General features: G+C 30.4%; 1 protein-coding gene across 6 annotated transcripts in view; it reads right to left on the bottom strand.

The window, feature by feature from the left end:
* The window catches only part of LOC143237305 (neogenin-like), a 199,780-nt gene that overhangs the window by 54,823 nt on the left and 120,073 nt on the right, over positions 1–24,884 (bottom strand). For 5 of the 6 annotated variants that reach the window (XM_076476399.1, XM_076476404.1, XM_076476400.1 and 2 more), the window contains exons 3-9: positions 23,694–23,839; positions 18,575–18,859; positions 9,961–10,114; positions 9,275–9,417; positions 6,723–6,998; positions 3,744–3,957; positions 2,525–2,679 (exon numbers count right to left, since the gene is read on the bottom strand). In XM_076476399.1, coding sequence (XP_076332514.1) covers positions 2,525–2,679; positions 3,744–3,957; positions 6,723–6,998; positions 9,275–9,417; positions 9,961–10,114; positions 18,575–18,859; positions 23,694–23,839 — 1,373 coding nt within the window. The remainder of the gene's footprint in view (positions 1–2,524; positions 2,680–3,743; positions 3,958–6,722; positions 6,999–9,274; positions 9,418–9,960; positions 10,115–18,574; positions 18,860–23,693; positions 23,840–24,884) is intronic. The other variant, XM_076476401.1, reaches the window with a different exon arrangement.

Here is a 24,884-nt window from a genome sequence, read left to right as displayed (position 1 = left end):
GCTTAAAATTTATGCATGTAGCCAAGTTATTCAATGTAGTGGACAGTAACATACACCTTGGTAACTCAAGAATATGCAAGTTTTTATACAACATAAATGCTCTAAACTGCAGGTGCAACATTTTAAAATTGTTTGTTTTTTGTTTTTGAATTTTGCACTGTGCTACACAATGGCTATCTGCACTAGTTGTCCCTAATTTAACAGAGTAAAACTAGAAAGAAGGTAGCTAGTCATCACCACCAACCACCAACTCTTGAGCTACTCTTCTACCAATGAATAGTGGAACTGACCATTACATTATAATGCCCCCTCAGCTGAAAGGGCAAGTTTGATGTGATGAAAATTCGAACCTGCAACCCTCAGAGTCGAGTGCCCTAACCACATGACCATTTTTAAAATTGAAGCATATACGTTTAAATCTAAAAATTTTGTTTAAATACATATCTAAGTTTCATCTACAGATGAATTCAAAATAGTATGTGACATTTTTAATTAAGCATAAAGAATGTTATCTTGTGTAAAGCAAAACATTACATTTGAAGAGGCTGAAAATTTTAAACTCTAAGTTTTTGTTTCAATAATGCTTCCCCTATCTCACTTACACAACTGCAAAAAACTTTCTAAGTTTTGAAGGAATGATTCAGTGTAATTCATCAAATGTTTTTCTATGGAGAAATTATACTATTTGGTAACTTAAAGTGAAAGCCCTTGTATTTAATGCTTGCTTAAAATTATTCAATTATATATGAGCTTGGAAATGTTGGTAATTATTATCGTATAATTTATGAAAATATGAAATGCCAACGTTATTTTAAAAAGTGTATGTTATTTTGTGTGTTGTAATATTTGTAAAAATTAAAAATTGTGAAGAGGTAATTTTAATTTTAACAATATTACAAAAAATTATGTATTTTGAATTATGCTTCATGAGTGTAAAGATATAAGATAGTAGACTAAACATGCCTGCATTCCTGGGAAGCTTTTCACATTTCATTAACACATTGGCTCCCAAGTCTATTTTGCCAATATTTTCCATGACACCACTAGTTACTTTACAATTACTTTTTTTAGGAAATGTGTATATGTAGCTGTTGCATCCCAACCAATAAGTAGCCCTTTAAAAATAAAATAGAGCACGACTCACTATTGGATCATGTGGGTCTTATTGGAGGACTATCATAACCCAAAGGTGGGTTGTATGGGAGCTAAAGTGTTAAAGTGTTAAACTATGTAAAAGTAAAAGTAAGAGTAGGAAAGTCAGGTTGATGTCACTATATGCACAAGGGACAGTAGATGTATGTAATAGTATTCATTGCAAAAGAAAAGATATTTGGGGAATGTGCTTGTCATCCCTCAGAGCCAGTCTTAGTGTTTATGTGTGAAGCTGTTCATTTGTTTGAAGACACTTAAGAGTACCAGTATCAGTTGAGTAGGGAACTGGAAGCGATGTCACTGAATTTTAAAATTTGCCCCAAATATCCAGGTTTTGAAAATGCCACTAGATCTGGAGTCTTTTACTAGATTACTTACTCAGTTTGTAAGCTTTAATTTTTTGTATCACAATTCACTTCTTTAAATATGAACTTTATTGACAGATAATGATAAAAGAACAAATACAGTATACAGAGATACAAATTAAAATTACAATAATGAACACATACATGAAAAAGTAGTAAAAACTTAATTATAAGCATCAGGGCCAAATTAAGGGGGAAAATGGGTGTAATTATTCTAGATTTCATAGATCAAAAAGAAAAATTAATAAAAACCTGAAAGTCTCATTGAATGACGTGTTTTCAGCTGTGACACTATGAAAAAGTACTTTTGGTCATTTCATATAAATGTATTCTGTAATTTTTCATTAACTTGTTATTACAGCTTGTTGTTTCATAAATACTTGCTCAGCCATTCAACAAAAAACATTCACTATTATTGCTCTACATTCATTACAGAAATTTATTTTCATTAAAGTTATTATAAATATTAGAATTAGTATTGTGCATGCTCGTGTTTGTATACTGCACAAAATTAATAGTTAATAAGTAGAACTGAATTTCATTTGACTTATTTATGAAGTTCAGTTATGAGGGACACCACTATAAAATTTGTCCAGGTCTCGCACATCCTTAATCCAGCCCTGATAAGTATAATAAATCCAGATCCACAAATTATGTGAATGATAGTTAAAAAAACAAAATACTTCATTTGATTTGGCTGATTGCTCACATAACTTAACTTTAGAAATCTATAGGTTTATTAAAGGGTTCAGATCTGTCAATGTATCAGTGTTGACCTAACTAAATATAGTTTATTTTTTCAAATAACATTGCACATATTGCACAGTGAATATCCAATTACCATCAATGGTAATTCCCTCTTCTATAAGTTTGTTAAATAATTTATCATTATTGCTATAAAGTGCACTGGTAAGATACATAATGAACTAGACTGAGGTTGGTAAAATTTTGTTTTATTTTTTTGCAAATTAGACATCACCAGTAGATATATTACTGCTATACCTCACCTTCTGGATGTGTCTGTACTGTTATTTCTTCTGAGCTTTCACCAGGCCCGTGTTGGTTATAAGCCACAACTCGTATAATGTAGTGTGTTGAAGGTTGAAGTCCTTGTACACTTATATCCTCTAGTCTTGGCCATGTAGTATTCAGAACTCTCTCTCTATTCATTAATTTGGATATTATTTGGAATCACAATTATAAATGTAATCCTTTCAGAAGCAAAGAAAGTCATACTAAATGATTAGTAATTAAATTATGGAGCATAGCTCATCAATACAAATAGAGACCTTCTTTAATCCCACATTTTTGAATATTTTAACTTTCCAAAGGAATAAGTAACCTCAGGTGAATTAAATCTAAGCATATTCTGGAATAAACAGTTGTGCAAAATATTTCAAACCTATTAGACATTCACAGTTCTGTTGTTACGTAACAAAGATGGATACTGCATTATAATAACATTACAGCTACAACAATAATTAAAATGATCTTTCTTTTTCTTGTAATTCACAATTTCATACTTTGTTCAATTAGATAATGATGAAGTATAATAGTACATGATTTGATAATAAATCTCCTTCAAACCATTACAAAATTTGTTCTTTCTGAGATGAAACAAAACTTTTTCATGAAAATTGTTATAAAAATCTCACTGAAATAAAAATTTTGAGAAGAAAGTTAAAATGGGAAGGAAAGGTGATAAATGCATTAAAACAAAATTTTCAAGAACATGCCTGATGTTACAAAAAACTTTAAAGCTGTCAAGGAGGGTTGTAGTTTTCTTTTATGTTCTCTATTGTAATAAATAAAAGATTGAAATACATTAAAGACTGTTTTTACTTTCTTAACTTGTTCAGAGTTTCACAATGCATCTGTTGCCTTAAAATATAGTTAATAATTATTTAACTATTTTTACACTGTTATTTGTAATTAATAACATAGTTACATGCAGCACTCTGTCCACCACTGGTGTTTGAACCTGGTTGCTAGCATTGTAAATTCAAAGACCTGCTGCTGTGCCACTGGGGAAGGGGGAAGTTTTCACACTGATATTTATTACTAGAATCCATTTAAAAGTCCACAATGAACTTCTTTCCATCACAGTGACACAAATATCTTGTATTGTCAAACTGCTGAATATAACATATAATTAAGAAAATATCATTAGACAACAAAAGACACTTTATTATGTCTAATATTTACTGAATTTGTAATTTTTTTTACCTTGCAGATGACCCCTCTTTATAGTACACAGAATAGGCAAAAATGGCACCATTTGTCTTCACTGGCTCCTGCCAAGAAAGAGTGATGAAACGGGTAGACACAATAACTGCTGACAACTGGCGTGGTGCAGAGGGTACATCTTTATTCTTTGGAAGGCCTCCTAAGTTGTTGTTTGAATGAGAGATAGCAACAGAAGGATGGGTAGTAGGAGATGCTACATGTTAGTTTTGTTAATAGATTTTATAAGACCCCATTGACAAGATAATGTTAATTACATTTCAATTAACACAGTCCCATGAAAGAGAACAGAAAGTAAAAGTAGCAAGATGCATATATGTATATGAGAAAATATATTTTGAGCAATTAGTAATTCCACACATTTTATAATCATGAAAAAAATTTTTATTCACATGCATTAAAATTGATATCCAAGCAGAGTAATAGTTTATTGAGCATGAGGTAAGACATGAATCAGAAAGTAGAACAGATTAGCATAAATAGTCACACAAGTGTGGATTGAAGAAAATCAGGAAAAAAAGAATAAACCATGAGTGACAACTTCTAAACTTAAAATAAGTATGTATAAAAATTACAAGCAATTTTATTCATCTATGCTTTATGGACAAATGCTTATTGTAACTCTTAAGCTTAAGTAACTTATTGTTATTAAATGTGTATTCAGTATAAACTTCTACATACTGTAGTTTGGTGAGCCAGGTTGTCTATAACAGTCAAAACTGTACTATGTCTATGCTACCTAAGGTACTGTTGAAACAACATATTCAGTTTTACAAGTATTATATGTATAAAAGATAAAAAAAAATCAAATCCAGAAAATTTGAAAAGCCCAAAGCATAAGCAAGTTACTGTAACAATCCACATAAGTCATACCCTTTCATTATGCAAATAACATACTTATCAATTGTGAGCATAACTATTTATAATCATAACTGATAAGTAGATTACTTTCATAATTTCAGTTATAAGTAGCAATTTATATGCCAAACTGATGTGATTAATTTGTGGACTCAGCTTAGAATGAACACATTCTTTTATACATTGATATGCTATTGTTAAAATTTTAAAAATAATATGAATAGGTGACTATACCAAGCACTAAGGCATAAACTTGATTTATTCACTGTTCTTAAGCTTGCCATATTCTACCACTTATGTTAGCAGTCTTCTTGTAGTGAAACAAGGATTAGTAAATTTATAAGCTACATCTGATGTTTCCAATAAAGAAAATAATTGTTATATCTGAAGAAACACTGCAGATAAGTTACCAATTTCTGCATAAATAGTTGGGTAACAGTAAGAATTTCTTATGCAAAAGTGATTTCCCAACTATTTATTTTGACAGAATAATCTGCAAGAACTTGGATGAATGAAACTCCACAAAACTGTCAATGTATGGAGTTCCAAAGTGATATTTGTTAACATTCTGCATTTGTGAAAAAATAGATATACATCCTAGTTGTAAAGTGTATCATCAAGTACCACTGTGATGTAATTCTAAGTCAGGATGTTACTTGCAGTATTTTTTCAGACATAAAGTTTATATATTTCTTCACTGAGTATTTCAAATTCATTCTAGCAGGTGTAGTATATAAGCATAATAAATGTTTTCTTTAGTTTTCTTCATTTGTATTAGTATGCACATTTTGAAAATTTATTTATGCAGGTGTGCAGCTTTCAAAAGATTATTAAATTCCTTTTGCTACAGCTACCTATTATTCTAAGTAATTCACCTAGAATAGCACCTCTTGTCTTCTTACAGGAAAGACAACTATAAAGTCACACACTAAATGTAAAATTATACAAGTATTCTTTCCATCAGATGTCAAGTGATCTCTTGAGGAAACAACCTTTTTTTCATGTGTATAGCAATGGCTGCTGAGAATAAACCTAACATTATTATCTAAAGTAGCTAATGTGAGAGTTATTCAAGCCTTAAATGTTATCTAGAGAGATACAGTTGCAGATCATGAAATTAGTATAGAACTCAGTCTCTAGTAAAGGCAACTATTTGTTACAACAAGTAACATTTTTACTTTGTTTCTCTTAAATAAAAATTATTTATTTTAACTGTACACTTGTGATTAGTTTTTATAAATTTATCATGACTTCCATAGTCAGACAGTATTGAATTATTTCACAGTAAATATCTTATTAATTCTCCTGTTATTAAGCAGACCTGTTTTGTCATACTTAAAGTAAATCAATCTTACATGATAAAACACCACACAAATTGTTTATCCTTGTTGTTAGCAAGATTAAGCCATTTTCATTACACAAATTCTACTGACTTAAGTGAAAGAACATGCAAATTTAAGAACATTAAAGAAATCAAGTGCATTAGAGCATACCATAGGTGAGTGATGTGGTTGTCCATTCTGATTATTTTATTATTTTAGCAAGAGCAAATACAAAATAAACCTTCTAATAAAAGAAAGCCTTTTCATTCATAAGCAGAGACAGAAATAATTCAACTCAGTTCAGCATACAAACTGTTACTTGTACTTATCAGTATACCTTTAAATGGAAACTTTCAGAAGTGCTCAGTAAGGTAATGTTTTTTAGCTGCAAAAATGATAAAAACATTTTACACAATCACAACACACAATATAAACTAAACTGTTCTATAACTTTTCATTTTTCCTTTAATCTTTGTTGTTATAAATAATATCATAGTAACCATTATTCTTCAGAAAATATTATTGATGTATGAAATTAAAGTCTTAAAATTTATGCTCATTTATAGCTTTGTGAGTGGTTTGAAATAACAAAAAAAATTATATTTCATTTATCTAGAACTGAGAAAATAAACATTTAGGTAGAAGACACTTCTTTTAGTTATTACAATAATAAATTATTATAATCTGTGATTATACTGGTAAATGTTATTTGTGCTGAATAATATACATGCAAACAAAAATATATTGTCTTATGATACATAAAGTAGTCAAAAGTTTTTACCTAGGTTTAAAATGATAAGTTGGGCAGATGCCTGGATATTTCCAGCAGGATTTGTACCAATGCATTGATAAATCCCCATGTCTGACTGCACTAGTCCCAGTATACGGAGATTATGTCCATTTACAATTTGGAAGTATTCGCTCTGAATAATGACATCACCATTTTTTATCCATTGAAGATTGGGTTCTGGTTTTCCATAAATTTCACATTCAAATTCAATATCTTCTTTTTCATAAGCATATTTGTTCTGTGGTCGTTTTACAAAGTGAGGTGGCACTTGTAACAAAAAAGTAATAAATATATATGGATATACATAGATAAAGATATAAGCTATTAATAAATACATCAGAAGTATGCTAACTGTAACATGAAATCAAAAAAGTGTTTTTGTAATTTCAAATAAATTTCAGTTTATTTAAGTTTACCTAAGTCTTACATCTGTTGGCAGTGATCAGTCTTTAATAACTTATTCAACCATTCATGATTCTTTTTCATTTCCTACCCATGTTTCCTGAGGCTGGTTGTAAGTGAATGGAGTTTTGTGTGTATTTTCCTGCAGTCTGGGTAAGTCATAAGCCAGTTAGTAATTATTTAAATTAATAAACAGGAGTTAACTGAAAGACTTCATATTCCTACTTATTTAATACTACCTATATTTATAGACACTTCTTTACAAAAGACACATTTTAATTTTTCCAGATGAAGATTAGCTCCTGGTTTTAATTGTTTATGTGTATGGTGCTTATTGTGTGTTTTTGTTAGACTAAAGTTATATCTACATAATTGTATAACTTTAAATTTTCATTGATAGCAATCTTATGAAAATACATTATACAATCAATGGACACTTGAACTGCTACAGGTACGTAGGCTATACAAACAACAAAGAGTTTTAATTAGTGGCTGAAATAATTGTTCTATACAACAGTTCCATTAAACAGTTAATGATGTATGTAATTTGTAGCTTTAGAACTTATCCAATTCTTACACTGATCAATTATTTGAAACTTGTGTCTCAAAATAACATTGAATTAATAGTTCTTGTTTTTGTAAAATAAATTTCTTCATGAAGAGCATTAGATTAGGTACTGATATCAACTACCATAAATGTTTTGCTAATATAACTTTTCAAATACAGGTTTAGTCTATTGTAACAATTATAGAAGATAAGTTTTACAGCACTGCTCTTCAAAACAAATTTCATTCTGTAACTAACATTGTAATATTTATAAGTGTAAAGTGCTTTATGGCAAATATTAGATAGATTTGATTGTTTGTAGTTCAAGCACTAAGTTAAATGATGGGCTATCTGTTGTTTGCTCACCACTGGTATTAAAACCCAATTTCTAGAGTTCAACTCCACAGACATACCACTGTGCCACTGGGGGGCGCTACTAGATAGAAAAAGTGCTATGTGATCACAAGTTAAAATCTCTCCAAGCTTAAAAAACAAAAACAATAAAGAAATAAATTCAGGAGCTATTAATTTGAAACCACCTTGCTAAAACACTTTCAAAAAGTCCATTCCAAGTAAAAACAATCATAATGAGGGGGCAAAGGGAGATATTAATATCCCTAAACACTGCAGTTTGGAAAGTTCTTTACTTCAAACTAAATATGTGTCACATTTAAATAAAATTACTTTATTGACTGAGAGTCTACATTTTAGTTTGCTAAAAAACTAAAAATCACTAACTCCGAACACATAATACTGTTTATCCTTAAGTAGTCTGAAAACAAACAATTCTGACATAACTGAAAATAGTTAAACTTGATGTGATGAATTTTTCAATTAATGAAGAGTGTTTTGGTTTGCTTTTCAGAAACTTTGTTTTGATTACTGTTTTATTAAATGTATGGAACAGAAAGACAGATGTTTATTAAAACATCACACAGAGTTAAGGCCAGCAACAGCAAATAATTGGCTTTTTTCAACTTCCATGTTGCCAGTCTCTACAGTTTCGCTTTAATGTGTACCTGTATAAAAATGTGCTAGAGTATATATTGTTTTAAAGTTTGTGTTACTGATACTAAAAAAAACAACAAAATATTTAGTAACAGAAGAAAAAATATAGAAGAACTGTTTGTTTGTTTTGTCACCAAGCCACACAATAGGCTACCTGCAGATAATTGAGCCCTAGATTTTAGTATTGTAAGTTTAAACTTGCAACTGATCCACCAGGAAACTTGTACAAAAAACTATAATAAAAACGAAGATTGAACTACATGAGAACAGAGACTTTGTTTGAACCTTTCAGCTCCTTTATGAATGGTAAATTGCACAATTTGTTACTGTTCTTAAATTGCGGTTTTACTTTATAACAATGTCAGAACTACAGCCAAATAACTCCTGTGAACTGTAATTGCATTAAAAAATAATAAATGTTAAATTAAATCAATATTTTTTCTGTAGTCATATAAAAGAAAAAACTTAACACAATCATGAATTTAAACCCTGACCAGCTTCTTTAATTCAAGAAATGGGCATAAGGTGGTAGTTTTTAAAATATATTTTACATGTAACTATAATTTTTTCTATTTGGAAAATGCACCTTGTATTTCAACAGTTGCACTTGCATCCTCTGAGTCAGCATGATTCTCAGCACGACACATATAAGTACCTGCATCCTCTTCATCAATGTTCTCAATCTGAAGGCTCCCAACACCAATAGTATGAAAACGGCTGTCCAGAAGTCTAAGTATAAAAGTTATTTTAGAAACAAAAGATATATAAATACCCAACATCAGAAAATTTACTAGATACATTTATATGTCACTGTATAAAAAATAAAGCTAAAAATAGCTAACTTCTGATCTATGAAGTATTCCATCATAATTTGCTAGCATAGAACCTATCAGGCATAGATATCAACTGCAACCAAATATAATGCATTTTCAATTAACACAACCCAAAGTATTCTAAACAATAACACTAAATTATGATCATTTGAATATATATCCTTACAAGAAGTACTATATTAATAGAGGCATAACTTTGCAACAGAAAAATGATAGATGTATTTTAATTCAAATATATCATCTAAATAAGAACATGACAGTAATGATGCAAAATTTGCTCAACTTAGTTTTTCAGTTCACTTTCTTACAACATATCAATGCCAAAAATGCCAAACATTAATAATTTTAGACAATTTGCTATTATCAACTAGTGATGTGACAAAGTGGAATTGAAATTATGAAAAATCTTAGAAGAAAAATTTACAAGCATTAAACTTACGCTAGGTCAATAGTGGCACCATTTTTCAACCAAGTTAGTTGTGGTCTGGGGTTTCCATTGGCTCCACAGTCTAATGTTATATTACTACCTTCTGTGGCTACAACACTCTTTGGAATTGCAATAAACTGAGGAGATGTTATTGTGTTGGCTTTACCTAAAATATTGATAAAATATGTTAGTAATTTTCAAACTATAACATTTATTAAATGTAATTGAAGAGAAATATTTTCTGTGCCAGTATTTAGCAAGAGCTAAAATCTTCAGTTCTTCCTCTGAAAAGCAGGTGATGTAGTTATTCTTAAATGATGAACTACAAAATCCTATTTTATCAAAATAAGTGCAGTATTATTTTTTCATAACATTTTAATAATGAAAAATTTACTGCTTTGTAAAATTATTTAACAAAAAAGATCAAAATTTTAAACCATTTTTCTGAACCTTCTTCAAAAAAAGATTTTCCTTTAAGTGGAGTCTCCCAGTGGAACAATAAGTAGTTTATGGACCCACAGTGCTAAAATATAGATTTCATTCCCTGCAGTGGGCTCACCAGATAGCCCAATGTGGCTTTGCTCTAAAGCAAATAACATTTAAGTGGAGGTTTACCATTTTATTTTATGATTTAAATATTTTTCCCACAAAAAATTCAAATGAGATTTCTTAAATATAAAACATTTTCTATCATTGAATTGCTGTAAAACAAAATGGGAATAAAATTCTGAATGATTTAACACAAAGAAGAACACGATTGAACTTACCCATAGTTTTCAAGTCTTCACTTTCCTACTTGCCGTATGATTTATTGTACTTTCACCAGGAGGATGTATATAAGCTCTTATAGTTTTCTGCCATAACCCAGATTTTATCATATACAGTCATGCTGTTAACTTTGCAACAATGAAGTTGTAAGTCACATTAATGCAGGTGCAAATAGTTCCAACAACATTGGAACCTCTATTTCTTGGGAAACATCTCTCTGGTAGTGTATTCTCATGGCTGCATTGTCTTCCTTTATTGATCAATATATTCAGGTCAATAATTGAAATTGTTTGTTGGTGTCTTTGGAGGATTTCATGACTGTGAAGATCTTCAAGTTGCACTTGAGGGGAAAAGTGTCATGTTAGATGACTCTCTACTTGAATCTTTATCTATTACAACTTCTCTTCCCTGTCTGGTTGTTACTTATGCTTTTAGAGACTAGAAAAATATTAATAACCTTCATAGTCCTCACAGACTCTGATTCTGTAATTCAATGTTACAAGGTATTCATCCTTCATGCAACATTTCAGCTGATTTTGAAAGAGCTTCTTTCTTGCATCATTTTGTCGTTCCAATTATTTCACCCACATTTGTTTCAATTCAATAGACCTATCAGCAGGAGTTCTGATGCTCATCCCTCTTCAAGATGAACTGCGAGTAATGTCAATCCCCCTGTCTTACTTTTACTGCCCACTTCTCACTTTATCCTTATTACATTTACTTGTACTTTTTTATTCTTTCATGTGGTCTAAGATCCAAGAAGGGAAGGAGGGTCTTTATGACCTGCTTATTGACTCTCTTTTGTCCTGGAATCTTGGGTTAGTTGTCATCTGTGAGACATTTAACTTCAAGATCCTTGGGTCTCACAGGTCATCTAGTCTGCTATTTGCTTGTCACGTTTTATGTATAGGCCAAATTCTTTACAGTATATGTCTGTAACTTGTTGGTGATAAATTTCAACAATAATAAACAGCACACAGTCTATATATATATATATCAAATTACATATTAAAACAAGTCAAATTTATATACAAATTTTTCATTACACTGTTGATTATCACATTTGTATCCAGAACTTTACATAATTCTTTCTTTTTCATCAAAATCCACAGAGACTGTTTCAGTTACTTTAAAACACAGTTTGACAAGACAAATTCTTCTTCTTACTCTGTTATTAGAATACAGTAAATGATAATTCAACTGAAAAATCACCACTATAGTTGTTGGTTATCAAAATTGGATTCAAAGCTTTAAATAATGGTCTCTCTCTTTTTGTTTTTTAACAAAGTCCACAACAACTGGTTGAATTACTTTACAACACAATTGACAAGACAAATTATTCTTCTCTACTCTGTTGTTAAAATACAATATGTGATCATTTCACTATAAAAATTGCCATCATATGCTCTTTCTGGCTAAACTCACAATCATGCACTCGACATTTATCTCTCAAACTACATTTTTTGACATGTATTTATACTCCAACAAAGATCTAAAACATTCCATGCAATACTAGATACTATGATGTAATAATACTCAATTGAAACAATGAGAAAAACTCAGAGTTCTTTTAACATTAACCAATAATATAACAATTACAAATTCTTAAGTATTAAACTACACAATGTATGATTTATCAATAGTTATGTAAGTAAACCTGTAATAAACTATCTAAGTCATAACTCTTGCAGTAAATTTAATCAGAAACAATGAAGTGTATCTGAAATTACTTTTACTTTCATCCTTCTTTCCAATTTCAGTGAAACTACTGTTTTATTTTTCTCTTTTTCAGATTCTGTTTACAATGTTTGGATCAGGAAGTCTTAAATCTCCTTCAGAAAAGAATAGTATAAATTATTTATCATGCTTCTATAGCTTTTTACTGTCATTTTTGGTAGTTTGAAGAAAATGGTGGTTGAAAATTTATTATAAATATATCTCAACTAGATGCACCTCATTTCAAATGGAAAACATGTGGATGACAATGGTGAATATATATGGTGTTTGTCTTCATATCCTTATTAATTTGCTATAAGTTGATTTTCTTTATTTTTGCCATTGAAGGTGGTTTATCAGCTCACTGTTCTTCTCTTTGGTTTGGCTCAATACCACATATTTCTTGTTAACTAGTCAAAACATTCTATGGCCCTCTCATGGATAATTGGCTAAAATTGACTCCTTCTTTAACTCAGTTTCTTATAAATATTCGTTTGACAACCCATCTGGTCACATCTCTTTAGTGGATCATCCATAAAATCAAATCCCATTTAGTTCCAATACAGTGTTTTGTAGATACAAAATTTTGGATCAAAACACCCCAAGGAAAACGTAAGCCATCTCCTATGAATGTGCAAACCTCGTTATCTCAATATCATACTCTTCTTTCTTACACACCCACTACTGAAGGGTCTGTATTTTTATCACCAAGAGGTCCTAATAACTCTCTTCAGTTTCTTCTTTCATCTCAGTGTAGGTATTTTGGCTTTTCATATTTCAGAGGTAAGTCTGCCTATTTTGAATTTTACATTTTTAGAATTAAAATTAATTTCAAACAAGTATTTACCTCTGAAATACATTCACACCTATCTCCCCAGAGCTGAGAGATAAGTGGTTTCTATCACAACTGGAACTAACAAATCTGGATTATGGTGGAAAACTAGAGCTCAATATACATCCTTCTGATTGAAAGTGAAAGAGTGGAGAACTATGAATAAGTAGTTGCATGCTCTGCATTGTGTTAAAAGCATTCAGAATTTTAGTTCTATCTTTCTTGATGTATGAAAGCAACTCAGCAAAGAGTTTTGCTTTTGTATTTCAGAAGGCTGCTTGTTTTGAATTTTGTATATAAAAAAATTCATATTATAAAATGAAATAGTAAACCTCTACAGGCAAGTAGTTTTTGAAATTTATCATAATTCTAAAAATTTTAAAGTTTAATAAAGAAGTGTTTAATACCACAGTTTAAGGCTTCTAATACAGCAGTTACTTTCTCTGTATATAAAACATTATCTAGCACAAGGATCTAAATATTATTCAACATTTCCTGCAGAACATTGAGAATAAAAAGTGCATTCACAGTGTACTGAATAAAACATACTGCACCCCATTCTTCTTTAAGCTTAAGTGAATCTTTTCCTCTTTGATATTTTAATGATGTGAAGACAGCAGCTGGGTGAGCCCTGAATACGGAATTTCCTTTGAAACGTTTATTGTGATATAAATCCTATTTCACTATGCTCCAATGGTCAAGAATGAAACAAATGTTATGATTTACATACAGAACAGCATCACACACTAGCAGTCTTCCCAAAGGATCAGGATACAATTAAAGAACTAACAGAAAAACCCTGTTTTCATGGCTGACTACTGATTTAATGCTTTTCTAAAAACAACAACTATAATTTTTACATTTGTATAATCTGTCAGGGTCTCATCTCCAAGGGTCAAAGGTAAAACAATATATCAGACATTAAAATGTTTAAAATGTTAATAAGATGAAAATGACATCATTGGACTTTATAAATTATCATAGCTGTACCAAAATTAATTACCAATTGATACAAGACACTTTTATAAGAGAAAGTTCATTTTAGAATTTATTTGATAATGTGGATAAAATATTTAAAATATAATTGTGCATTGTTTTAAACAATATCCACAAAAAACATATTTCAGACTTTACAAAAAGTTGATTGTGAAAAGTCCATCACTAAGAAAAGTACTAATAACTGTTTCAAAAATGTTCTCTGAACACAAGTATTGGCTTATAAAAATAACCACTGAATTACTGGAATATTTTTATGCAATGGAATAAACAGTGCAATATAATGTTAAAATAAACTGCATTGTTTAGCACATTAGCCAAATAGGGCACATAGATGATAGAGATGAAACTGTTTGATACATAAATGAATAAAGTGAGAACAAAACACTTTCAGTAGCTATACAGCTGACATAAAACAAATGCAATAGAAACAAAAACAAGTTCTGCTTCCTGCTTGCATTAATGTATATTCACTTTAATCACAAAAAAGACTTCAAACTGACTCAAACTATGGGGGTTTATAACTGGATTTTGTGTCATACAAAGGTGGAATGTGACAAATGACTTTTTTAGAGAACAGACAGCTTCTTAGGAAGTAAATCTTCAGATGTTATGACTGGAATGAATATGTCAGGTTTACTTTGATGTTATTTTCTAAGTGAAATGATCAATTCTTATTACTCATCTGAAGAAACAGTCTTCAAATAATACAAAGAAACTACTGTATGTTGGAATAATTACAAGGCATTTATGGTTGCTCTATTACATTACTTCAGATTGACTTACCAAAAGAAAGTGAGCAGCAGCATTAAAAGAAAAAAATTCTTTAGCAAACATTCTTATGAGTTCCATGAAGAACAACTGATTATGTTTCTTAAGATCAATAGCTTCAAAAATTAAACTATGTGCACTATAGTGAAGAAAAGAATTAGTTATATTTGGAAACTGATCAATTTTTTTTTGGAACTAAAGTCATAGTTGCCAGAAAAATTACTAGAAGTTCTATACATTATTTCAAAATTTAAAATTGTTCCTAGAGTAGAAACATAGAAAAGAAAAGAAAAAGCAGTATTTCACTAAAGATGTCAACTTTATTTAAGAAATTGTGTCAAAATTGTAGTTCTTTTGGTGAGAAAGAGCATTATATCCATGAATGTAATAACAATAAGGAAAAAAAAAGGTAATTGTGGTCTTAAATAGGAACCTTAGATGACTGCCTTAGACAAAACCATATAACTGTTGATGAATTGTAAAGAAATCTAGAATTAAGAGAACTGTAACCTAAATATTATAAGCCATAACGGTTACTTATTGAAACATAAAGAACCCAGCATAGATCTTAAAACATCATCAAAGGAGAAGAAACATATCAGGTAATTTCCTCCCCTCTAGAAGGTTTCTAAGATACTTGATAGTCTGAATGCATATGTTATTATTCTCATAATGTTGTCTGTTTCTTAAACACACCATGAAAGTGAACATTAGGAAGTTGCCATTGCTGTAACATTTTTCACACTATGCTGTGTTTTTATTTTTTCTGGACACAATGTGTTATGAACTTTGATTTTTTTTATCCCAACATAGCATTGTTGGTTTTAATATGTTGTTTTCTTATAGACAAGTCCCATGCTGATACAATAGTAAGTCTAAGGATTTACAATGCTAAAATCAGGGGTTCAATTCCCCTCAATGAACTCAGCCCGATGTAGCTTTGCTATAAGAAAACACACACACTCTTACAGACAATCTTGATGCATTTAAATTTACATCAGTTTCAATAATTCTAGTGTTAGTTTGGAAAACTAAGAGAAACTCCTAAAATCAATACAAGATTAAAGAACACAAAGTACTGCCTAGTGCCAGTTTTGCCAACAAGAAATCATGCACACAGAAACAAAACTTATGTTATAAATAAATTAATTACATTAACTATGAAATCACTAATAAAATACCTGAAAGTATAATGTATACTACAAAGCTTCAGTTTCTTGTGGTCCTTTGTCTTCATCCAGATGTATTCTGGACAATCATAGTATCAATGTAGTTAGGTCCATGATAATAATACCATGACTGTTTGTAACTGATAAAATTAAACCTATATCTCTGTATTAATACTATTTATTGTTCTTTAATAAAAACAGTAATTATTATCCCCAATTAACATCCCTTACAGTTTATATATATATATATATATATATATATATATATATATAAATGACATATTTGAAAAGTATTGTAGTGGTATTGCAGACTTATAGTTATCCTACAAGCTCATATGATATATTCTTGATGAGTAATAACACTTATTTTACTTTTCAAACCTCTTCTTGCTTTTGGGAATAAGAAAGCAAGCAATACTGCAATAATTTTATCTTTGTTTCTTATTCCTTCTCTGTATTAATTTTCAAAAGAAACATCTTTGCACACTAATAAAAATTTTCTTTTTCATGTTACACAACCAAAATTGTGCCTTCTTTTTTTTCATCCCACAACAATTATTTGTGCATTTAAGGACCACATACATAATAACATTCAACATGGCTGAATAACAGTAATAAATAATGAGAAAACAAAAACTAACTATGCACTGACTGCTCTACAGAAGAATCACATACGTGCTGCTTATTACTTTATTACTTCCACTTCAAATGTATCTAAGTATCAGAGGTTATCACCAGGCAGTGGCACACAGGACTGATGCCTTGATTCTATCTGATTAAGTACCTAATACCACGTCTATCAAGCACTGTTCCATAAGACTGAAGTCTGTTTCACAAATGGCAGCTTTCTAGATTTTACTTTTGCAGGTTTGTAGGACCTTATTTATAAAACAAGTAACCTTTAAAAATAATGTGTGTTCCATAAGATTCTTTACTACATATACAACATTTTAAATGGTAATTAATTGTATTCAGCTTATTTATATTTCCTTTTTACAGGCACTATCAATACCAAGAGGTTCAGAAAAACAGACAGAATCAGCTTTGAGAAAATACTAGTGATTAATTTCATGGATCAAGTAAAAAATTCAGAGTGCTTAAGTGAAGAATTGTATTACTGGATTTAACATTACACAGAGGAAGAGTGAAGAAAGACATCTATCTTTCTAGTTTCAAGGTAGCTCTGTACAGTCCAAATACTAAAATGCAGCAGTTTTAGTATAAGTTTTTTCAACACTTTTGATAAAAAAAATTAGAAAATGTAAAAAGCCACAAGAAGTAACAACTAGAGATTATACTACCAAGACCACCTAAATAAAAAACACTTTCTTATTTTTAAAAAGCATCTGACACTCAAACAAAACTTTGAATGGATATTTATAACAGTACCATATTCAATCATGACTCAATATAGCAACTACTGATGTTTTTGATTCCACCACTAAAGGAAAGTGATGGAAATAAATTATTATGATAAAGGTAAACAGCTTTAATAATTAGCTAAGAAGTTGAAATATTAGTAATCAACACCATCTTAGTAAGTGGAAATCAAAAGTTTGAAGATGGATATTTATCTGATTCATCATTGTCTCTTAAATTACAGTGAATTTTGGGAATCAATAAATAAATAAACCTTATATTCTTATTCAGATAAAATAGCAAAATTATACATTAATATGATAATGAACCAGAAAGCAATTAATATGGATGAAAGCCAGAAGATGCTGGACTATTCTTCATGAGGCACAGAAGCATCTCAAATGTTTGAATAAAAATTAAAGGTGCCATTTAATCTCAAAAGTATCATCATAAAAATAATGATGAATATGAAAAAAGTAACAAAAATAAATCTTACAAACTAACTGACTACATCCAACCTATTTTTAGGAAGCTGGGTACAAGTCCAACTGTACACTATGAAAATTCTTATCCATCTTGTGAATTCAGTAAACTGGCTTTTATAGGTTTACAAGTTATTCATAATATGGAATTATATAAGCCAAAGATCACTTCTACTTTGTGATAGTTTTAAAATAAAATTTAAATTAGGTAATATAGTAGGTACTTTTTTCATTAATGTAATTCTAATTTCATATCATTTTACAAAAAATAAAATGAAAATCACTTAAAATCTAAGATTATTATTATGCATACTTCATTACTAATTATGTCAGATTGTAAGGCTTAGAATTTTGTAACCGATTCTTTTGTTTCTTATAATAGTAATATTGACCTGAAGCAGAAATCTTCCAGTTTATGTATTTTCATAAGTGAGTTTAAATTTAAACTTTGAAGAGTATCTTTATAAATTACAAAATGTTAATTCGTCTTACAACATGAATATTCATGCATCATTAACTTCTTTCTTACTCACCATAATTCAGGCTCAATGTTAATATTCCTCCTGAACTGATTCGAAACTTATCAATGTTGGATACATTGCATTTGTAAGTGCCTGAATCTGAAATTTGCACAAGGTCAATTTCTAAAGCACCACTAGGGAGAACTACCATTCGTGTGAAGTCTAATATTAAAGGCTGTTCATCTTTGAGCCATATTATGTCAGGTGGTGGAACTCCCTGAATAGTACAAGGAAAGTATGCAGTCTGACCTGGAAATACAGTCACATCCCGTGGTTCTTCTTCAAACCTAAGTAAGGCTAAAACACAGTTATACATTATATAGTCAGAGAGCTCAATAAATATATATGCAGTTTGTGATATTAAAATATTTTCATTATCAATATTTTAGAAAGAGATTCTTTTTCATGCCAGTTCATGTATGAGGTGAATGATAGTCTTATAAAGAAGCTAACTTTCCCAGAAATAGCAATGACAAAATTAAAATTTTAAATTCTGAAATTCAACAATTTAACTTTTCCTTCTGAATGAACTGCATTCCAAGGTTGTTATTATTAATTTCATAAAAGCTTACAAACATGTTAATCTAAACAAACTAATATTAACTTATTCAACATCATATAATGTTTAGGAACAACAAGGGACCTTTCTGATCCACTTATGCTGTCACATCCTCCAAACTAAACTAGCCAAATCATTGCTAGCCAAGATCCAAAATATTGTTCATTCTGGTTGTCATCATTTTCACTCTGTTTGTTAAGTTAAGACACTCCCCTTCTATACAAAGAAGACTAAAAAAATTAACAATATTGTGATGCTCAACAATGGTATAAGCCACTTTATTACATTTAAAATTTATGGACAGATATCTTGCTTGTCTGTATCTCTCTTTCTGTTACAGTCCACAATTAACAGAATACTTGTTAAAGTTATGAAAATTATTAGAATTTTCCCTCATCTTTAGAGCAGTTATAAGCTTTTGGAAAAATGCAGGGGAAATGTATTAATACTATTAATACAAAATAATGTAATGGGTAGGTCAGGCAGTTTGAGATATAATTTATTTTAAAAATAAATACTGGTGACATTATAATAAAATTTTAATGGATTATTTTACAGAATGCAATAAAAGGCTTGTAAGGTGTTCTGTTTTCCTTTACATAGGCCACTCAGAAAATTATTAATGTTTATATATGATTCTAATGTTACATCAGCTTTCACAACAAACAAAAACTATTAATTAAATCTTAAAGTGACAGAAAAGTTTTCAATGCAATAAGTAAATTTATTTATTTTTATCTTATTTTATATATGCACAAAAACCTGACTTTAATATACCATAAGCATACTCAAAGTAAATTCAGTTCCAAATATGTTATTGTTCTATGCATACTATTTCCTATATCTCTGAATTCAACCTATTATTATCTTCAGCAAATTAAGAATGTTGTTAAGAACATTATTGTTTTTAACAAAAACATATACTACATGTCGTTAACAAACGTTCCAAAACAAATTATTTCAAATTTGTTATATAACAGTATCCAAGGAAAATTAAACTTTGACAAATTTTCCATATTGCTATAAACAGTACCTTATCATTTTAAGAGCTTCTTTTAACAAAAAACAAACACACACACACACAACAAAAAAACAAAACAAATCTGAGCTATATTTGATAGAACTGTCCTCTTAACCAAGGACTGGCAACATTTACTCCAGTAGAGAACTAAGTCTTTTATAACTATTCATGTTTAGACAAGGTACTGTAACATTTATTCTAGATGTGAATTAACTTTTCCAGATCTGGCTATTTCCATTCCATGTCTGGCAACATTTACCCCAAATCAAACCTATTAATTCCAAATTTATCACAAGTATGACTTGGTTTATTTTAAATCTGAAAGATACTTTTCAGATCTGGCCAGAGCTAATCAGTCTTTATGTGATTCAGGTTACGCAGATACAACTACATTTAAGTACTTTTTATGAAGCTTTCAGATCTGGTACATACATGTTTAATTCCTTATATAAGACAGATCTACTTTTCAAGATCTGAATCAAATCTATTTTTTGTTTTTTTTTGTAAAAAATTACTTAATATCAAACAATTAACAAACCACCTATTTAACAATATGATATTCAAAACAAACCATGTATAAAACCTAAATAACACAGTATTAACAAAGTGAAATTAGAATATGCATCTTGTATTGAAATATTTGGGAGAATAAATATCAAAGGACAAAGTTTTTTTTTATTTTCACATGTTTTCTTATTTAACATAACAGTAGAAACGTTTCAAGCTCTAAATAGAGCCTGTTCTCACTATCAATGTGCAGCTTCTAAAGTATGAGCCATTAAATGCAATGATCCATGCAGCAGGACTATTCTCATAAGCACTTCATTCTAATGCTTATGTAAGTTTATGACTGGCACAGGAACCAAAAATATGGCAGTGTCAGGCATTGATGACAGTACCTCAGTCCATACAGATAAATAAATGTAAGACCTTCATGTGCCAATGTGACCATGGGGACATGTAGGAAAGGCCCAAGCTGTAACAATCCCTTGTGATCTACAACAACATATGGATATGTAAGCCATCTTTAACTTGGATGAGACACACAGAGCCAATAATACATCTAAGGATGGAATTCTAGGTTTGGATAATGTAAGAATCTCTACCCTTAAGAAGCTTATTAAAACCTATCTGTTGAAGTTACCGCTGAAGTATCAATGCAACTATGCAATGGGTAGCATCCCTGAAGAATGAACTGATGCTTTCAATTTTTTTTTTAATCAAATCCTTACCTGTATCCATGGATTACTCTTACCATAAAAGACATTGATTCATCATTCTACAAAACATTACTGGAAATATCCAAGGGAAAGTTGTAGCATGAAAGTTTACCTACCAGATTGAACCATTACTACTCTCATTATTAGTGCTTATATCAGTGGAAAAGAAACCAGAATCAATGCTACTGAATTCACAACTGATATATGGGAAGGGTGTGATGCTAGTCAGAACAAATTTGCAGTAACTTTAGATTTTGAAAGTGACTACAATAGAGTCCATTTTCTACTTCTTGTTGGAAAAAGTGTTCAAAATAACTATCAGTGTAGCATGTATAAGATAGGCCATAGCTACACTACCTACCATAACATGCATTATGAAGCATAGAATCTAGTAATCAGATTGGATCACCATTAATACTGCTCTGCCTGAAGTATCATCATTCTCACAAGTCCTTTTCAACATTTACACTATACATATAGCCTCTTCTGGTAGTCCAACCAGATGTTCTGTACTAACCATTGTTGACAACATTATGGCATACAGCAGAGAATCTACTACAGCTGAAATCAAACATATAAAAATGTAGAGATAATTATTTATAAAACTCATACCAGTTACATAGTGTAATAATTGTACACTAAAAAAAACAATGCCATAACTTTTTGATCCAATTTCTTTGACAAAGATATAAATGTGTGTACAAATCTACTTTAAATTAAAATGAGAAATGGTGAAATTATGCTGGAATGGTCATGAATCATGCCAAAATCATGGATGTGCTGTGTAAATACACAACACCAAACATGATAAGGACAAATTATCACCATTCTTTGTAGGCACTGTTATTCCTTTGAAAGAAATTCTGAAGTACCAGTGGGGGATAATCTTTGACAGGCAAACCCACTTCCAGCCATTTAATACCATGATAAATGGAGCAATCAAGGCCATCAATGCACTGAAAGTAGCAGCAGAAAATATAGCTGAACAATGTTACCTGCTTATGCTTTACCTAAGTCTCATCCACTCTATCCTGAGTAATGCATCACTGAGTGTTACACAGCTGGCCAAGATTGAGAAGATGTAAGATACCTGATTCAGACTGGTCACAGAATATACTTCAGCTATCCTTATCAAAGCATTATTATATCTCATGAGCCTAGGCAGCATTTTGGAGAACCAATAGTGCTTGCAAGTAAGATTCTTCACTTGGGATTTACAATGTAAAGACCATGCATTCCATGCTCAAGCTCATTCCAGGTCAAAATTAACCCTGCTAGGAACCAATAAAGTATGAGACTAACTAAAATATGATTCACGAGACAATCATGGGTGAACATTTGCTATCTAGCCATCACACAGAAAATCTGTTACCACTAGATCTCAGATGCTCCCCTGTTAAATAAACATCCAGCACCATTTGAATCTGAGGATGTCACCTCAGACATATGATGTAAAGGTTAGACTGAGAGCAAAGCAAAAAAACCACAAAAAAACAAAAAAAAACTTCTCAGTACCTATTTAAAGGCCATGTTAGACAGTCACCTGCCATCATAGCCACATAATTCAAAGCTAAATAGAGTGTGAGAGATAGTTGGGAATTCATCCCCTTACCTTGCATAAGGCTGGTGGAGTATTTAAGCTTCCCAAAAGTAGCTTAAGGATGGAGCTGGAAGCCATAGAATAAGCTCTCCTCTGGTTTGCTGAAAGCATTAAGTTACAAAAAGACAGTGATAGAAACTTAATATTTGCAAGTTAACTGCAGGCAGTATTATGTAAAATTCAGAATTGGTGATATCCAGTTGGATGGCAGAAAGAAAAAGCAACTGTATGACACAAGCATTACCTGGATGTATGTGTCAGACCATAAACAAAGGAAAGAAATTGACAACTATGCAAGAGAGGCTCCTCTATCAAATTTCACACATGTTTACTGGAATATTATCCACCTCTGCACTAATAAAGTGAAAGCAGCAACCATGGAAGGTATTCATCAACATTCTGAAGGAAAAAGACTTCTATAAAACAAAGTGCTGTGTGGAGAATCAGTAGGATGGTATACAGTCAGAAGGCCACTAGTAACATCAATAAAGGGACTATATTTTACCTCCTGAGTAACAACATGTCTCTACATGAAAGGTCAATGCATGTCAGCACAACCCATAATATTGTTACTTAGTATTAAATCCAGCTTGAGTTCATGAATAGTTTATACACTTTAACAAATTTCTGTTCCTTGTACACATGCAAACAAATGAAATATAGATATAATTCTACAAATATTGCAATTATCCTAATAGATTTGCTTTAAACCATTACTTTGAAATACTTACATGCAACTTGCAGTTTTGCTGAATGGCTAACAATTGTTCCCAAATTATCAATTGTTGCCATACATTGGTATACACCTTCATCTGGCCTTTCTGTTCTAGTATGATAAATATTACTGAAGTATAAAGAACCATTTTGTAAAATTGACCTAGGGAAAAAAAGTGGATAAACGGGATTTTAAACTTTTAATCAAGATTTAATTATTAATGAAAAACAATGAAAATGGTTTAATCTTATTTAAACATAACAGTTATCTCTTCTAATATTTTTAATAGCTTAAACAAATTCATTGAATTATTTCAACATTTTTCAACAACATTGAAAAACATTTTCTTTATAAAAACAAGTGTATTTAATGAATATTTTATAATTTATTTACAGAAACATTCTTTCCCAAATGTTACTGCAATATCAGGAAAAAAATATCTATTCTGAAAACATTTACCTGAAAATAACCAAACCTGGAATTTTCAAACCTATATTACTTTTTAAATTCTGAAAACAATGTAAGTATTAGTCATCATTGCAAATAAACCTGATCTACTTCTTTAAAGATGAGTATGAATTTTTCTGAACTCCTATTTTTGGTCCATGAAAATCGTATGTCTTTCAAACGCTATTCGAGACTGAAAACACACTTGTAATAGGAAAACTGATGATGTGATTCCTATTTTAAAAATAAATAGTTAAGAGAAAGACATGGAAATTATAGACCTACTTGATTAATCTATTGTCAAAGTAACTTAAAAAATATTTTTGAAAACATTGCTTACTATGGGTTTAGATGTCCTTTTTTTTGCCCCTTCATGTGCTTTTGTAAAATAAATGCAATCTCAATCACCTTAACTTTCAAAGAATATAATATTCCTTAATTGAAACCATATTTCTGATAGGTACTTCCATTCCCTCACAAGATTAGCTTTTCCTGTTTTACATTGTTCTACATATGTGAACTTTTTATAATGCATGTCACAAGCTCACTGTAACTCCTTATTGAAATAAAAAGGCTTTCTCATGCAAATCCCCAAGCATAATGTCTCTACCAGCAGGAAAGCACTACCCTAAGGTGACACATGTAACTCCTTCCATGTGCCAACTACTGAATAATTACTTCAAATTTTAACAGAAGACTTAAGTACCAGAAGGTTGTGGAGAAAAGGGAACTACCTATCAAAATTACATTTTCATTTTAG

This window comes from Tachypleus tridentatus, chromosome 13 (genome assembly GCF_004210375.1).
Source record: "Tachypleus tridentatus isolate NWPU-2018 chromosome 13, ASM421037v1, whole genome shotgun sequence".
NCBI lineage: Eukaryota > Metazoa > Arthropoda > Merostomata > Xiphosura > Limulidae > Tachypleus > Tachypleus tridentatus.
The sequence above is the reverse complement of the archived record's forward strand: the minus strand, read 5'-3'. Positions and strand labels throughout refer to the sequence as shown.